The 15,400-nt window shown below is 36.7% G+C and overlaps 3 protein-coding genes and 1 pseudogene across 3 annotated transcripts; 1 reads left to right on the forward strand and 3 right to left on the reverse strand.

Moving 5' to 3' along the window:
• Positions 1-289: 289 nt before the first annotated feature.
• On the reverse strand, positions 290-5,108 carry LOC111776799 (ATP-dependent zinc metalloprotease FTSH 10, mitochondrial). The gene is made up of 8 exons (XM_023656171.1): positions 4,716-5,108; positions 4,392-4,635; positions 4,142-4,213; positions 3,644-3,777; positions 2,845-3,324; positions 1,965-2,732; positions 1,396-1,623; positions 290-925 (listed from the first exon to the last, which is right to left on the reverse strand). Exons 1-8 carry the CDS (start codon positions 4,764-4,766, stop codon positions 443-445), a joined length of 2,460 nt encoding a protein of 819 aa, XP_023511939.1. The 5' UTR covers positions 4,767-5,108; the 3' UTR covers positions 290-442.
• Positions 5,109-8,160: 3,052 nt separating this feature from the next.
• On the reverse strand, positions 8,161-8,255 carry LOC111777916 (annotated as a pseudogene).
• Positions 8,256-10,643: 2,388 nt separating this feature from the next.
• Positions 10,644-11,354, forward strand: LOC111776862 (putative protein TPRXL). The gene has a single exon (XM_023656260.1). The coding sequence runs from the start codon at positions 10,772-10,774 to the stop codon at positions 11,126-11,128; it is 357 nt and encodes a 118-aa protein (XP_023512028.1). The 5' UTR covers positions 10,644-10,771; the 3' UTR covers positions 11,129-11,354.
• A 2,225-nt stretch (positions 11,355-13,579) lies between these two features.
• Positions 13,580-15,290, reverse strand: LOC111777054 (E3 ubiquitin-protein ligase RDUF2-like). Its single transcript, XM_023656495.1, has 2 exons — positions 15,287-15,290; positions 13,580-15,180 (listed from the first exon to the last, which is right to left on the reverse strand). The coding sequence occupies exons 1-2, from the start codon at positions 15,288-15,290 to the stop codon at positions 13,937-13,939; spliced, it is 1,248 nt and encodes a 415-aa protein (XP_023512263.1). The 3' UTR covers positions 13,580-13,936.
• Between the last annotated feature and the right edge of the window lie 110 nt (positions 15,291-15,400).

Raw genomic sequence — 15,400 nt, forward strand, 5'->3', positions numbered from 1 at the left:
AATATTTATTATACACTAAAATTAATTTGATTTTTTTACCACTTTCGAGGCAAAAATTAGTACAACTCTGGAATCTTCAAGTCCTAATGATATGAACGTGACTCAGACAAAATAGGTGAACATCGGGATGATTGGTCAAGGTCATTTGTTTACAGTCAAGTAAATTCGCTAACAACTTTACCATGAAAGTGCTTAGTTCGAAAGGATCGGGATTCATTAATCATACAAAATATTGTATATTATATAAATTTATTAAATAAAAAATTAAAATAGTAAGATTGTTAAATGATTTACCCTAATAAGCACCAACCAATCCAACTTAATATCAACTTTTAAAATATTTTGCGAGTAAAACTCACAAAATGCTATATCTATCCATATGTAAAAATGAAGAACAAAAGGGAAAAAAATTAACTTAATGTACAAACTACTCAGGCCAAAGCTATGAGGGTACAACTTGTGGTTCTAAAGGTGTAGAACCATCATCATCCTCAGCTGCTTGAACTGAGGGGATTTCCACACTTTTCTCATCTGCCTCTACGAAACCTTGCTTGAATCTATCGTAGTTCGTTACCTCGCTCGGTTTAAATGGCCGCTCACCCAAGACCCGAATCAAGTCCTCTTGGTGAAGAACTTCCTTTTCAAGTAACAATTCTGCAATTTGAGCCACTTGCTCTTTGTGTTCCTCTATCAGCTCGACCGTGAACTTGTATGCCTTCCCGACCCATTCTCGCACTTCGCTGTCGATTAGTGCAGCAGTCTTGCTACTGTAGGGTTTCGACATTTCGTAAGCGTCGTCTCTTGGAGGGAAAGAAAGTAGCCCCACTTTATCACTAAAACCGTACACTGCTACTTGAGCATAGGTCATCTTTGTGACTTTCTCCAAGTCATTTTGAGCCCCAGTTGAGATTCTACCTATTAATACCTGTATCAAACAACATATCCTTCGTTAACAAAACAGCCAAGCAGCCACAATTTAAACATACACAAAGTTTGCCATTTATATCTTGAACCCAGTTTCGAAACTTCTTGAGGCGGTCGAGTCAACATTCATGCATCCATTAACAGCGGGCAACAGAATCCCACACGATAAGTTATTGTTTGTAGATGACAAATGAGGTTCGTAAGGTGACGTTCGGGTTTACTGATCTATCCCTTCGTACATCTTTTTATATCCAAATGACAATTAAGCAGTAAAACCAATCCTAAAACCAACCAAATTGTTAGTTTTCAACACCATTCGACACCCCTTTCCAGCTCTCTCAGTCACTCAAACGAAACCGAACACTTTCAAACAAACTTATATGCCACATTTTCAAACAAGTTACTACATTAGAATTGTGTCAGGGAGTAAAGTTGTCAGAAAACTTAAACCATAAGGCTATATGTAGTTACCTGTTCGGCAGCACGACCACCAAGGGTCATGCATGTCATATCGAAAAGTTGTTCCTTGGTCATGAGAAGATTTTCATTTGGAACATACTGTGCAAACCCCAAAGCTGCTGTACCGCGAGGAACAATGGTTACTTTCAACAAAGGTTCAGCATGCTCCAAGAACCAGCCAGCAACAGCATGACCAGATTCATGATAGGCAACAGTTCTGCGCTCCAACTTGCTAATCACCTGCTCAGTAAACAGGAACGTTAGCGGACAAAATTCACATGGGTCAAACTCGTTCGACTCCATTATCCGGGAACATACTAGAGCTTAATATCATCGACTCATAATTTGACAGTGAATATAAGATAGCTTTCAGGATTTCCTATTTTAACAAGTTAACAGTAATACTCCTATGGGTCTTCCTCTACAGCAACTTAATAGCAGATGGACGACCCGGATAGCTGCTAGTTAAGAATACTTATTCGAAAACCAGATATATTTTCTCTATAATGTAAACAAGGTTTAACTTGGATGTCAGATAAGAAGTTTCTAAAATTGTCTAGTGAGTGATGTCAATTACTTACCTTGTTCTTCTTTTCCAAACCACCTACTACCCTATCAATAGCTGCTTCAAAATCTTCCATCTTGACCTGTGTGCCTTCACTCCTTGCAGCAATCAAGGCAGCTTCATTACAGACATTTGCAATGTCTGCTCCAGCAAATCCAGGAGTCAACGCTGCCAGCCTTTGTGAGTAATATGATGGCTCATGGAAGAGTTTGATCTTTTTTAAGTAGATCTGAAAAATTTGCTCACGGCCATTAATATCGGGCTTGTCAATTGTTATTTGACGATCAAATCGACCAGGTCTCAACAAAGCTTTGTCTAAGATATCAGGTCTATTAGTTCCAGCAAGTACAACAACACCGGAAGTGGTTCCAAAGCCATCCATCTCAACCAACAATTGATTTAGAGTACTTTCACGTTCATCATTAGAACCCGAGAAACCACCACGTCCTCTTGCTCGACCAATTGCATCAATCTCATCGATAAAAACTATACTAGGAGCACACTGCCTGGCTTCTTGAAACAAGTTTCTAACCCTTGATGGTCCAACACCAACAAACATCTCCAAGAAATCAGAACCAGATATAGACAGGAAAGGCACACCTGATTCGCCAGCAGTAGCTTTTGCCAGTAAGGTCTTTCCCGTGCCAGGAGGTCCAACCAAAAGTGCACCCTTTGGAATTTTAGCACCCAACTCCTCATATTTTCTAGGGTTCTTCAGGAAGTGCACGAACTCCATGATTTCTTGTTTTGCCTCATCACAACCAGCAACATCGTTGAAGTAGATCTGAAAAGGAAAGGAAAAAAATGGAAAATGAGTGCATCAACACAACAGGGATATCAAGGAGGGAACCGATGTGGATACCACAAATATTGGAGAAGAACGCAAATGTCTATACCTTATTCTTAGAATTCTTATCCACTTTAGTGATATGAGCTTTTCCTATATTGAATATTCCTCGGCCGCCCTTACCACCACCTCCACCGCCAACACCTATTCCTCCTTGCATTCGGCGGCCCATATAAAAGAGGGACCCCAAAATCAAGAGTGTTGGGGCAAATCTGAGCAATTCTTGATACCAAACCATTTCGGAGACGTATGTAACTGGAACAAAATCATGTGGGTCAATATTCAATGCCTCTTGAGCTTCCTCCAACTTCTCCTCAAATGACTCAATGCTTCCAATATTGAAAAAGCATTTATATTGGCCCCCATTTCCCTTAGTGACAGCACCACTTGAAGAATCATGGACAACTTCGCTTGTTTGATCGCTAGGAGAACTTCTCACAAATACTTTTGCAACTGATTTATTAGAAACAATGATATGGTCTACTAGACCAGGTTCCAGATACTTGTTTTTAAACTCCTGGAAACTTATCTGCAGAGACAAAATACCGATTACTTAATGGACGACGAATCAAGTTGTTGAAGGTAAACACGGGCAAAAACATCCCAAGGGAAGGAAGGGAAAGGGATTAACGAGTACATTACTTTCAAATAATTGAATGAGGGGAACATGGGAACAAAAGGAGAAATAAATAACATTTCCAAGCCTCAAAACATGTAATCATTCAAAAACCTTACAAAATGATATATGAAAGATTAGATCATGCTTCGTTTCTTTCCGAGAAAACAACAGTACGAAAATTATATCGATAAGAGATTATTGTGAAACTATTGTCCACAATAAGTAATACCTGTTGTTGTTCACGAGGACCAGAAGAAAAGGAGGAAAACAGAAGGCCAAAAACTATTAGTGGGGTGACTAAATTCTGGAACTGCTTTATGAAGTATTCCTGAAAACTCCCTTGCTCATCCGTACTTGAGTCGCCTAAGAAGAAGAAGCAAAAAATAAAATGTCTGAACGAAACATTTATAACACGGAAGGCGATAAGTGACACATTCAGATCTGCCCCAATGGTAGTCTATATCGGTGAGTTTTATATCGCATGATTATGATCAAGAACATCGTAAAGATACCAATGCAGATGAACAAACAAGAAAATCGACCAGAATATCAAAATTAAGTAATCTCCAAATTAATAATCAGAAATACACCAAGCGGTCCACTTTGAATCCTCCTACTCTGGATAGCAATAATTGGATCTCGTTAAACCCATGTTCCCAGTCTAAAATCAATAGAAATGGATGCAAAAACTAGCCTTAATTACAGCTAAAAGCAAGAACAAAATTACCTTTAGACTCAGATTTTTGCTCATTTCCTTTAGGAATTTCTTTCTTCTCTTTGGGATAGAAGTTCTGGTAATCTGCCAAAACGTAGCAAAAGAATCACATTAAACCTAGAATTCACGCCAGGATCGAAAATGCTGTGCAATAAGGCATCTTTTACTCTAAAAAAAACACAGGTAAACAAAAATTGTTGAGCCGTGAAAATGATCGCGAAAACAATATAGCTTAATCGGAAGACGGATTAAAACTCCTTACTCTTCTTCTTCGGGGCTTCGCTTGAGAAGAAACGCCGGAGTTTTGGATTCGCGATGATAAAATTCAAGTCGGACAAACTTGCATTGGGAATGAATTTGGTACGAGACCCAACGAACGCAAAATAGCCTCTCAAAAACCCTAACATCCCATCTCTCTCTCCCAGGCTGGAATTGATTCGCGGGGCAGCTAAAATCCGTTCATCGATGTTCTTAATCGCCGACCGCCCTCCACCGTGTAACAAATTCTACCATAAAACAAAAGAAATCACAACTTCCCTCCAAAAAATCATCATACAAAAAAACACAAAAGGAGTAAAACACTTACTCGGGCGCCAGAAGAGCGCGGCACAGAGCGGCTGAGCCTGGAAAACATCATATTCGAATGAAGGCTTGAACAAAACGAGTGGAATCTATAAATACGCCGATAATTAATCAAACTGGGCAGAGATCAACAAGTTGAACCCATTTTTCCTCCGAACAAATGCGGGAAATGGAGATCAAACAATGGAAACTAGAAGGTCGAAATTGTTGGAATGGTTCTGATACTTTGAGGAATCGAGGAAGAACCTGGGCGCTGAAGGTCCGGTCGCCAATCCAATGGGGGATGTTCGGAGCCGAGATAGTTTAGGAGATTAGTGTTTGGACTTTAAATGGATTATATGTCAAAGAAGCGTCAGGTGGGCAGCGAGCCAACAGGGTCGTCGCTCCGCCCCTTTTAGTTTGCTTGCTAATCAAGACACGAGCCCACGAAGTCGTTATATATATATATATATATATATATATAATTTTTTTTTTCTTTTATTTCATAGATTTATAAAAAATTAAAAATCAATTAATAATATTTATTATAAAATAAATTCAAAAACCTAAATAAAATTTAATTTAATTGTAGTTAGTTAAAAATATTTTAAAATCTAATTTAATAAAAATAAAATAGTTAAGAATCTTGATTAACTAAATTTAAATAATGTGATAAAATATTTAAAATTATTTAATTTTCGGCTCGATATATTTTATCTTAGACAATACAATACAAGTTTAATATGTCTAAAGCGCACGAGACTTAAAAACTTTGAACAAATCTTTAACGTGATCAAGAAGTTAAGGGTCGGTAAATGGTTGATCCAACGTATAATATCAACAAACCAAGCTTGTTCGAGGATAAACGCTACGAGAGAGATAGGCAGAATTGCATCGAGATTCAACACCGACCCAATATAGTTACTACACATTTTTATATGTAAATTTAATTTTTCAGAAAATAATAAATAATTTTTTATTTATAAAATAATAATAAAAATTATTTATTCTTAAAAAAAAAACATTATAAAAAAAATGCAAATGTTATCCTTTCACTATTTCAGTTGATATCGAACGCTAAAAATGCTACGTGCCACGTGGGATATTTAAGGGGTCCTGGTTTCGATGGGCTTCGGCCATTCGTTGGCCCACATTAGCTCGTTTTCTTCTTGTTGGGCTTGTCCTCTCGGCCCACGGAAAAAGCTGGCCCATTAATTCCACGTAAATATATATATTTATTTATTTATTTTGGCAAAACAAAATACATAATTTAAATAAAATGTGGCATTGAAAAATAATATTCCAAATATAATCATTGATTAAAAATTTATTATAAATTAGAATCAAGTAGTTTACCAAATACTTTGTTTTGCTTACGATATAATATAATATAAACATAAAGAATATTTTAATTTTATTTAATTTCATAATTATTTAATTATTTATCATCCAACCACTCTTTAAAATATATTAAAATGAGGGACAGAATTTGAGTTCAAAATTTGAAAATAAATAAAAATTGTATACGTGAAATTTTATTTTTATTATAAAAATTGAATAAATTACTCATGACTGGTGAGATCCCGCGTCAGTTGGAGAAGTAAATAAAACATTCTTATAAGAGTGTGGAAACCTCTCTCTAGTATAAGCATTTTAAACCCGTGAGGCTGATGACAATACGTAATAAGACAAAACGAATAATATCTGCTAGTGGTGGCTTTTGAGCTGTTACAAATAGTATCAGAGCCCGACATCGGGCGGTGTGCCAGCAAGGACACTGACTCCTGAGGGAGTGGATTGTGAGATCTCACATCGGTTGGAGAGGAGAACGAATCATTCCTTATAAGGGTGTGAAAATCTCTCCCTAGTATACGCGTTTTAAAATCGCGAGGTTGACGACGATACGTAACTGGTCAAAACGGGCTATTATGAAATCACGGTTATTTAGGTAAAAAAATGTAACAATCTCGTCTAATCAAATCAACGACCTGTATCAATAAATAAATTTTATTAGATTGATAATGCAATAAGCCAAAATGTGAATGGGAAAGGGACTTCCAATGGGAGACAGAGACTAGAAAAGGGTGCGACTTTAGCAGACGTATCTTTTAATATAAGCCACAAGATTAGTACCCACTTAATCATGATTACCATTTTTGATTAACCATAAAGCACTTTTTTATTATTATTATTATTATTATTATTATTATTATTTTAATTTTCTTCGATAATATCAGCATCACTAACCAACAAGAAATTCCATAACGGTAATGTACATAATAATTAAATAAAATTTAATAGTTCAACCATAAATAATTATACAATTTTTAAAATATATTTCACATTTATAAAAAATATTCATAACTTAGTTAATATTGGTTAAGGCTCAATTTAATAATTTAATGTTTAGTTGGTAAGTCCAATTTTAATATTTTAGTCATAGTGGGCGAAGTGGGTTCGAACCCTCGATATCGTGGTTCATAGTCACGTGCTTTAATTCTCTGAGCTCGTCTCCATTGAATTTGTTCCCGATGATACTCTAAAAAAAGGAACGAATGAAATTCTTGTGGGTCCCTGTTTTCTCTATAACCATGGAGAGACCTGTTCGGTTGCATCCATTATTTGTTGGTGTATTAAATAATGCACGGTCCTCCTCGGTTGCATTCACATGGTCAGATGGGTGCCACTTGAAGGTCGTAGCCGTGTTTGTCTAAATGTTAGGGTTACAACCTCCTTATTTGATCGTGTGGTTGCAATTGAAAAGGCTGCAGATAAGCAATAAAGGCATTTGTGAGTGAGACAAGTCAATCAAGTGAGCATAGGTTATTCAAATAATTCATTTTGATGTATATATTAGGGTTGAATTCTACTTTTAATCTCGTACCTTTTGTTCTCGTTTATTTTGGTTTTGTGTAATTTTAAGAGCTCGTTTTTCGTCTTTTTTACTTCGTTCATGTCATGTTCGTGATATGAAAGGTCGACACCTTGTCCACGACTCGTTAGATGAGTTCCTTCTCGCTCTATATGTTCTTGTAACTCGGTTGTATCCACGAGCTTGAAATAGAGTAAAAGTAGAGTTGCTACTATATGCATGACGTGACCTCTTTATACGGAAACATTCATTTAAAACAACTTCATAAAACGATGCCATGAACTTATTGCATAAAAGTCTTAAGATACCCTAGACTAACCTAAAAGAATACGGTTTTAAATGATAGGTGTCATTCATGTTTCATGTATTTGCACTCTTTAGCCCCAATCGGGAGTGTAGCCTAAGCCCACCCACCAGCAAATATTGTCCTCTTTTGGGCTTTTTCTTCTAGACTTTCCCTTAAAGTTAAACGCGTCTGTTAGGGAGAAATTTCTATGCCCTTATAGGGAATGTTTCGTTTCCCTCTCCAATTGACATGAGATCTCACAATTCACCCTCTTGGGGGCCCAACATCATCGCTGACACTCCGCTCGGTGCCTAGCTCTGATACAATTTCTCGATTTGTCTGTGTCATCCTTGCACAGTGAACATGCTAATCTTCTATCGTTCCAAATTTATCCGATGTCCCCTTACTCAGTATTTCTTAAAATACTCGAGTCTTGTAGTACTCTTATAGTTCAGGCAAAGGCACGACACCCATAATAGTTGACGGTAGCGTCGCATAAAAGACTATGGAAATGATAGTTCAAAAAAACATCCAAATTTCAAAATTTGTGTCTAATCCATCGTTTTTTTTTTAATTATTTTTAAATTTTTGAATACATCATTAAAAAAAATATTCGAAGAATTTATGAAACATTTTTAAAGTTTAGAGACTCATTAGACATCAAATTAAAATTTTAAAAAATTTGATAGACAAAAATTTTAAAGTTCTTATAATTTGATCGAGCGATAACAACCTAATAATTTCTTCATCTATAAACAACCCGAAAATAAAGACAAGTTTGAATGTTTGCTCGAATTGATGACACATGAACATCAAAATTATTAGCAAGAGACCTTATCTTAGAAACATTGGTGTAAAAGGATAGGGGAATTTAATGGCCATTAAATACCCAAATTTGCAAGACATATGTGAGGGGTTGGGGTTTTGGGCATATTGGGTCACTCACCCATACGCTCGTGCCCTCCACATGATACCATGTGGGACACCCCTAAACACTCTGAACTCCTCACATGATTTTAAGGCTTGCAAAATTTGTAGGGTACCCCCAAAAAAACCAAAATTAAAATAATTAAATTAAATTAAATTAAATTAAAGCCCTATGGGAATGGTGAATTCGTACACCAACCTAAAAACATGCCATGTGCTCCTGGGTTTGACCCCATTAACCATGTTTCTTTGACCAATCAGATCCTCGTACGGTTCCTTTTCTTATAATTGCTCCTTAATTAATCATTAATATTCCTAATTATCAACTAAACATCATTAATCAATACCTGTTTTTCCCCTAATTCTAAATAAAATTAATTTTTTTAATTTCTATAATAAAATTAATTAATAATTTATTTGAAAAGTAATTATTAATGGTGTGTGTGAAAATGCTGTGTGACATTATTATTATTATTATTATTATTATTAATGGTGTGCCAAAGGTCCAACATTTCTACCTGACCATAAAGTCGTTGACCAGTCAACGATTTTAATTCATATTGCTTTCTGGAAATTCCTATTTTTATTTTTGTATTTCGTACTTTAATTTAAGGCGTTCGTCTGCAATACGCATAAATTAAATGTATAATTAAATAAATATTTTTTATTTTTATTTTACGACACAATCAAATATGTTAGGTAATGTTCCACTCTCGAGATTTAAATAAAATTTTGATTCTTGACGATCTCGACATTCTCCTATATCTTCTCGTACTGCTTATAATTGACCCACGAAAAAATTTGAATCTTATTGGTATAAGTACATTTCCTATGTCCTCTTGATCTAGTCATCCTCTCATTTAGACACGACGTAGGTTCATTCATGTCTAATAGTTTATAGATACGGTTCATTCATATGCGACATCGGTTCATCCGCTTTGGTCTGTTACATATGATCGTCAGTCTCACGGTTTTGAGACGTGTCGTTCAGAGTTGCACAATGAAAGTAGTTTCACCCAGATACTGTCCTATTTGGGCTTTTCCCTCCGAGACATTCCCACATCGGTTAGAGAAGAAAAACAAACATTTTCTCATAAGCGATAGAAACCTCTCCGTAACAAACGTGTAACGAAGAAGCCCAAAAGGGGAAGCTCGAAAAAAAAAATCCAAAGAAGACAACATCTGGATGAGTGCCGGTTTTGCTGAGTAACACTAAAAGACGCGTTTTAAAATTGTGAGACTAACAAGATAAGTAACGAGCCAAAGCGGACAATATTTGGATAGAGTAGTAAAATAAATATTGAAAATTGAAATAATAATTAAATTAAAAAACTTTATGTTAATCATTAGTTATGTGTGTTTATGAATATAATTAAAGTAAGCAACCGAGGATTAATAAGCTGGGATAATACACGACAATGTAATTAAATGCGGATTATGAAGCTCATATATGATTAATATTTATATACTAATGTTTTTAATTAAAATATACATTACATTAATTTCTAACTATTTTATGTAACCGCCTAATTAAATTTCTGTAGCTTCATGTGCCTAAGAATCTCTACTGCATCGTATTTAATTATTAATTATTAATTATATTATGAGTTTAATCAAGCTAAGCAATCAGAAGAGTATTTCTAGAAAACAGCGTCTTTGGATCCATATAATAAAGCCTCGAGAATCCATAAGATTGACTAAAATAGCAGGATGATGGACTTTTTTTATTTATTAATTAATTAATTATAAATAATTTAAATATTATATAATTATTAATTAATTTAATATTGGAATCTCATAATAATATAATAAAAAAAATATAAATATATTAGAATGACTTCTAACCGCTGAGCCCTACCAACTTCGCACTCTCACTTCCCATTTTTTTCTCTCTCTGTCTCTGGATCTTCATTTTTAATCGGAGATTTCCATTTTTTTTCGCCGGAAATTGATTTACAGAGATCAAAAGCACGCCGGAGATAATTTTCCGCCTGACATGGAAGAAAAATGGAAGCTTTCAAAGAAGGAATCGGGTTGTTCTTCTTCTTCTTCGTCCAAGTCTTTCTTCTCCAGAAGCGGTTCCACCAGAAGCACTTCCTCGAAACTACCATTGCTAAGAAGCTTATCACAAAAGCACACTCCTTCCTCCTCCTCCTCCTCTGCCGCCGCGACCGCCGCCACCTCTGGCAAATCCCCTTCCGATCTCCGCCGCAGCTCCTCCCAAAAAAACTCATCCTCTTCATCCATTGGCCACAAATGTAGCAGCTTGGCTAAAGAGCAAAAGGCTAGATTTTACATCATGCGCCGATGTGTCGCTATGCTTGTTTGTTGGCATAAACATGGCGATCCATGAAAGCTCCATTAAGCATTTTAGCCTTCGTGGATCTTAAGGTTGTTTTTTTTTGTTTTTTTTTTTTGGGTCTCAAATTTTCAGAATTTCTTTTTCCTTCCCCCATTTTGTTAGATTAAAAAATGTAATTAGATAATTTAGATTTGGGGGTTAATGTCGATCCCGCTACAATTTTCGAATTTTCCCTGATACCTTGTAATAACACGATAGAGAAATTTATACTTTTTTAAAAAAACCCATATTCTGATTACGAGTATCAATCGAGTTATTAACTTTTAAGATGAAAATTAACTTCGATTTATCGTGTTACTCGTCGCTCGGTCTGAATTCGCATCTGGCTTGATAAGAAGATTGTGTCTATGGTGTTGGGGAAGGTGCCAAAAATGTACATTAGTGGGGGATGTGAAAGCAATGTGTAGATTCTCTTTGAAATTGTGGACTCACTTTTCCCTCCTTTTTCCAAAAAAAAAAAAAAAAAAACCAAAAACAAAATAGTTTCCTAATTTCATAATTATTAAATAATAATAATTATTATTATTATATGAATATTTTAATATATCTACTTTAATAAAAATATTAAAATATCATGGCTAGAATTATTGACCTATAAAATATTATATAAAAAAAATAAAATTCATGAATACATCTACATTAATCATAAAAATTAAATCTTTATTTTTTAAAATTTAAATTTTAAACGACCGTATTTCTTGGGATTGTAGTAAGCACAATTTTTCCGTAAAAGCTAGTTGAATCTATGTATGATTAGATTGGATTTCCGCTCATAAAATAAAAATTTACTTCGATCCTATCCTGTAAAACAACCACCATCGTGCTATTTATGACCGATGTATCGTTCCGTGGCGTGCTAACGGCTAGCATCGACTACTCGAAGAGATTGTCCATACATATATATATATATAAATATTTATTTGAAGTTCAATTATCAAATAGATAAATAAAAATAATTATAATAAATAAATAAACATTTAATTTGGGCCATTTTGGATCCAGACTCTGCCCATTACCATGAGAGAGAACATTATATTCTTTTCTTTTTTTTTTTAAATTTTTTTTTCAATTTTTTATGATTTATAAATTATCTAAACAATAATTTTCTGACACTGATGAATAAAAAAATGTATTTCAAAATGATTACTATAATACTTAATAATCATTCACAGTTAAAATAATAAAGTAGGATTAAATAATATATAAATAAAAAAATATCGTTTCGATTTAATGTTTTATGTTTGATGCTCGTTTCAAAATTATTCTTATATGCTAACTCTAATCCTCGTATGTGTTTAGAATTGATTGCTTAAGCGATACGTAACACAGAACATCATGCTAATAGTCGAATCTATGAATAGGAGTGCTAATTTCAAGTTTGAACTACGTCAAATTGTCGGGAATTATCTGAGAATGTCATCACCATGTGGCTAATAGTTTTACGCAGTACGTACGAGAGAATGATTTTAAAATATATACTATAAGTATCCATTTAACATGCAGGCTCACTCGGCTCCTGGTCGAATCTATTTAACGTGCGAGCTCACCCTACCTCTGGTCGGATCCATTTAACATGTAGGCTCACCCTACCCTGAACCGATTGGGTCTAAGGGTCCACATTTAAATAGATAAATAGGGAAGAAAGTGGAGAGAGAATCATCACTGAGTCTCAACAAAACAAAATGGAGAATTTCAAAGGAACACACGAACATCTTTAATATTTACTCGTTGGAAATGGCCGGTATAGCTCATCTGGTAGACAGAGGACTGAAAATCTTCATGTTACCGTTTCAAATCTGGGTGAGGAGGAGAAGAATGTTTGGTTCAAGTTTCAAAAACTAATCCTCCATTACTTCCCATTGCTAGTTCATATTGTCCGTTTTGACCCGTTACATATCCCTGTTAGTTTCACGGATATAAAACGCCTCTACTAGAGGTTTCCACACCCTTATAAGCAATGCTTCATTCCACTCTCAACTAAGATCTCATAATCCACTCCCTTGGGAGCCAACGTTCTCACTGACACACCACCCAATGTCTACTCCTTGGGAGCCAACGTTCTCACTGACACACCACCCAATGTCTAGCTCTGATACTATTTGTAACAGCGCAAGCCCACCATTAGGCTAGTTACGTATCACCATCAGCCTCGTGGGTTTAAAACAGATCTACTGGAAAGATGTTTCCACACTCTTATAAGAAACCCACCACTAGGCCCGTTATGTTTCCACACTCTTATAAGAAACCCACCACTAGGCCCGTTATGTATCACTGTCAGCTTCATAGTTTTAAAACAGGTCTAGTACGAAGAGGTTTCCAACCAACGTGGAATGACGTATGTACAATCTTTTTCTTTTTCTCGAGTAGAATACAAGAAAAATACAGGTCTAAACTAAACAATATTCAGATCATAACACAGTAGAATCCAAAAAGAAGATTCAGTAGAGTTCAGAAACTGAAGTGGCTTCATTGATATCACAGTAAGTAAACCCACCATTGTTTTTGGGTACAATCCAAAACCAAGATCATGCAAGTTTACACATAAAATGGCTTCAAATTGACATAGCAGATCAACTCAAGATGATATCTGTTTCAGAAATTGAGTATCAAGAAAGCTTATAAATGGCAAAAAGAAAGGCATTCATTGTTTTGCCAAGCCCAAAGCTATATATATATATATATATATATATATACACATGATCTAACTTGATTTGTGAAGGCATTGTTCAATAAATGTAATGAACAGATCAAAAAGAATACAACGCAGAGTAATTGTATTTTGTTGAATGTAAAAGAATATCACCATCGATCGTTATCGCTCTGGTTCTCCATCGCCCATGCTCTGTTTTGCCGGCGCAAGTATCTGTTGAACACTGAAGAACCCGAATGGCTATGGCTATGGCTATGGCTTCTACTGACAGACTCCGATTCATTTGAAACCGCCGGAGAAGATGAATTTGATGATCTTAATCTCCCAAAAAAGGAAAAGATATTACGAAATGTTCGTCCAATTCCACGGCTCTCTCTTCCCCTGCTTCTTCTTGAACCCCACGACACCCTTCTTGGAGCTCCGTTTGCATTGAATCCACCGTCCATTTCGGTGTACACGGCCGGTGGGTCTCTTTCTCCGGCTAATCTTCCGCCAGAGAATCGCCCGACGGCGAACCCACCGCCTGGGAGCCTCCAGATCGTTAACCCTACGGTTTCTTCGTCAACAACCCGATCTGAAACCCCGCCGGCCGGAGATTCACGCTCTGATGGCAGCTCGTGCCGGCAGACTGGGCAGGAATTTCTCATGGAAAGCCAAGGGATTATGCAATCGGAGTGATAGATGTGTTTACAGGGCATTTCCCGGGCTTCCGTTCCGATTTCAAACGCCTCTTTACACACGGCGCAGTGCGAATCGGAACCAACGTGACTTTCTAAAATCTCGATTGTCGGCATTGATTCCACAGCGGCTTTCGACGCCGGCGGATTTTCAGATCTACCTAACCCGTTGATCTCCAGTTGAGCCAACTGCTCCAGCAAGCGATCGAATCCAGTCCCCATAAGAAATTCCGACATGGTCGCCGGTACCGGTCGAAGACCAGACCCAGCACCATCGTCGTAGTAAATATCGAAGCTATTTCTATCCCCGCCGCCGACCACATCGCCGCCATCCGCAGAACCACGAACAACAACAATAGGGTTAAAGGTCGTCCGTTCCCCAAGTCTCCGACGACTACGGCGAGAGCTCAAGCGAGAAGTCGGAAACTGATCTTGATCCAAGGTGTGAATCGCAGACGGTGAGAGCCGACGGTGGAGATCCGCCGCCGGGAGAGAAGAGGCGGTTTCAATCGTTTCAACAAACCCTCCGTCACAGTGAGGGCAAGTGATGGTATCCTCAACCCAAGCACGAACGAACCGATTGCAGCGGTAACACCAATACGACGCCGTTCCGGTAGCCATCGCCTCAGATCTAACTGAAACAAAGAAATCGAAAGAAACAGGAAAAAAGGAAACTCGTGCTTTGTGGAAACGAAGAAGCCGAAGAAAACAGGAAGCTTTAAGACGCACCGAAATTCAGTACACGCGGTTTCACACGAGCGTGACCACGCGCCCTCGCGTCAATGAACTCGCACGACACGTGTCTTCATTTTATTAGCTCACTCATTGACAGTGTCAGTGAACGTTGAGTTGTGAACTTGGGCCCATCCCCGCTCCAATACGGATAAAGTTTTAAAAAGATAAAACTAATCAGAACGAGAACGCGTGAACCGGAGA

This window comes from Cucurbita pepo, chromosome LG16 (genome assembly GCF_002806865.2).
Source record: "Cucurbita pepo subsp. pepo cultivar mu-cu-16 chromosome LG16, ASM280686v2, whole genome shotgun sequence".
Taxonomy (NCBI): Eukaryota; Viridiplantae; Streptophyta; class Magnoliopsida; order Cucurbitales; family Cucurbitaceae; genus Cucurbita; species Cucurbita pepo.

What these genes read in the sequence shown, in the direction of transcription:
- LOC111776799 (XM_023656171.1), bottom strand. Translation starts at nt 4,766, where the DNA reads ATGATGTTTTCCAGGCTCAGCCGCTCTGTGCCGCGCTCTTCTGGCGCC. An exon ending in CGCGCTCTTCTGGCGCCCGA is followed by an intron (nt 4,636 to 4,715) that starts GTAAGTGTTTTA and finishes GTTTTATGGTAG; the next exon opens with AATTTGTTACACGGTGGAGG. An exon ending in GTTTGGAAAAGAAGAACAAG is followed by an intron (nt 1,624 to 1,964) that starts GTAAGTAATTGA and finishes TTTACTGAGCAG; the next exon opens with GTGATTAGCAAGTTGGAGCG.
- LOC111776862 (XM_023656260.1), top strand. Translation starts at nt 10,772, where the DNA reads ATGGAAGAAAAATGGAAGCTTTCAAAGAAGGAATCGGGTTGTTCTTCT.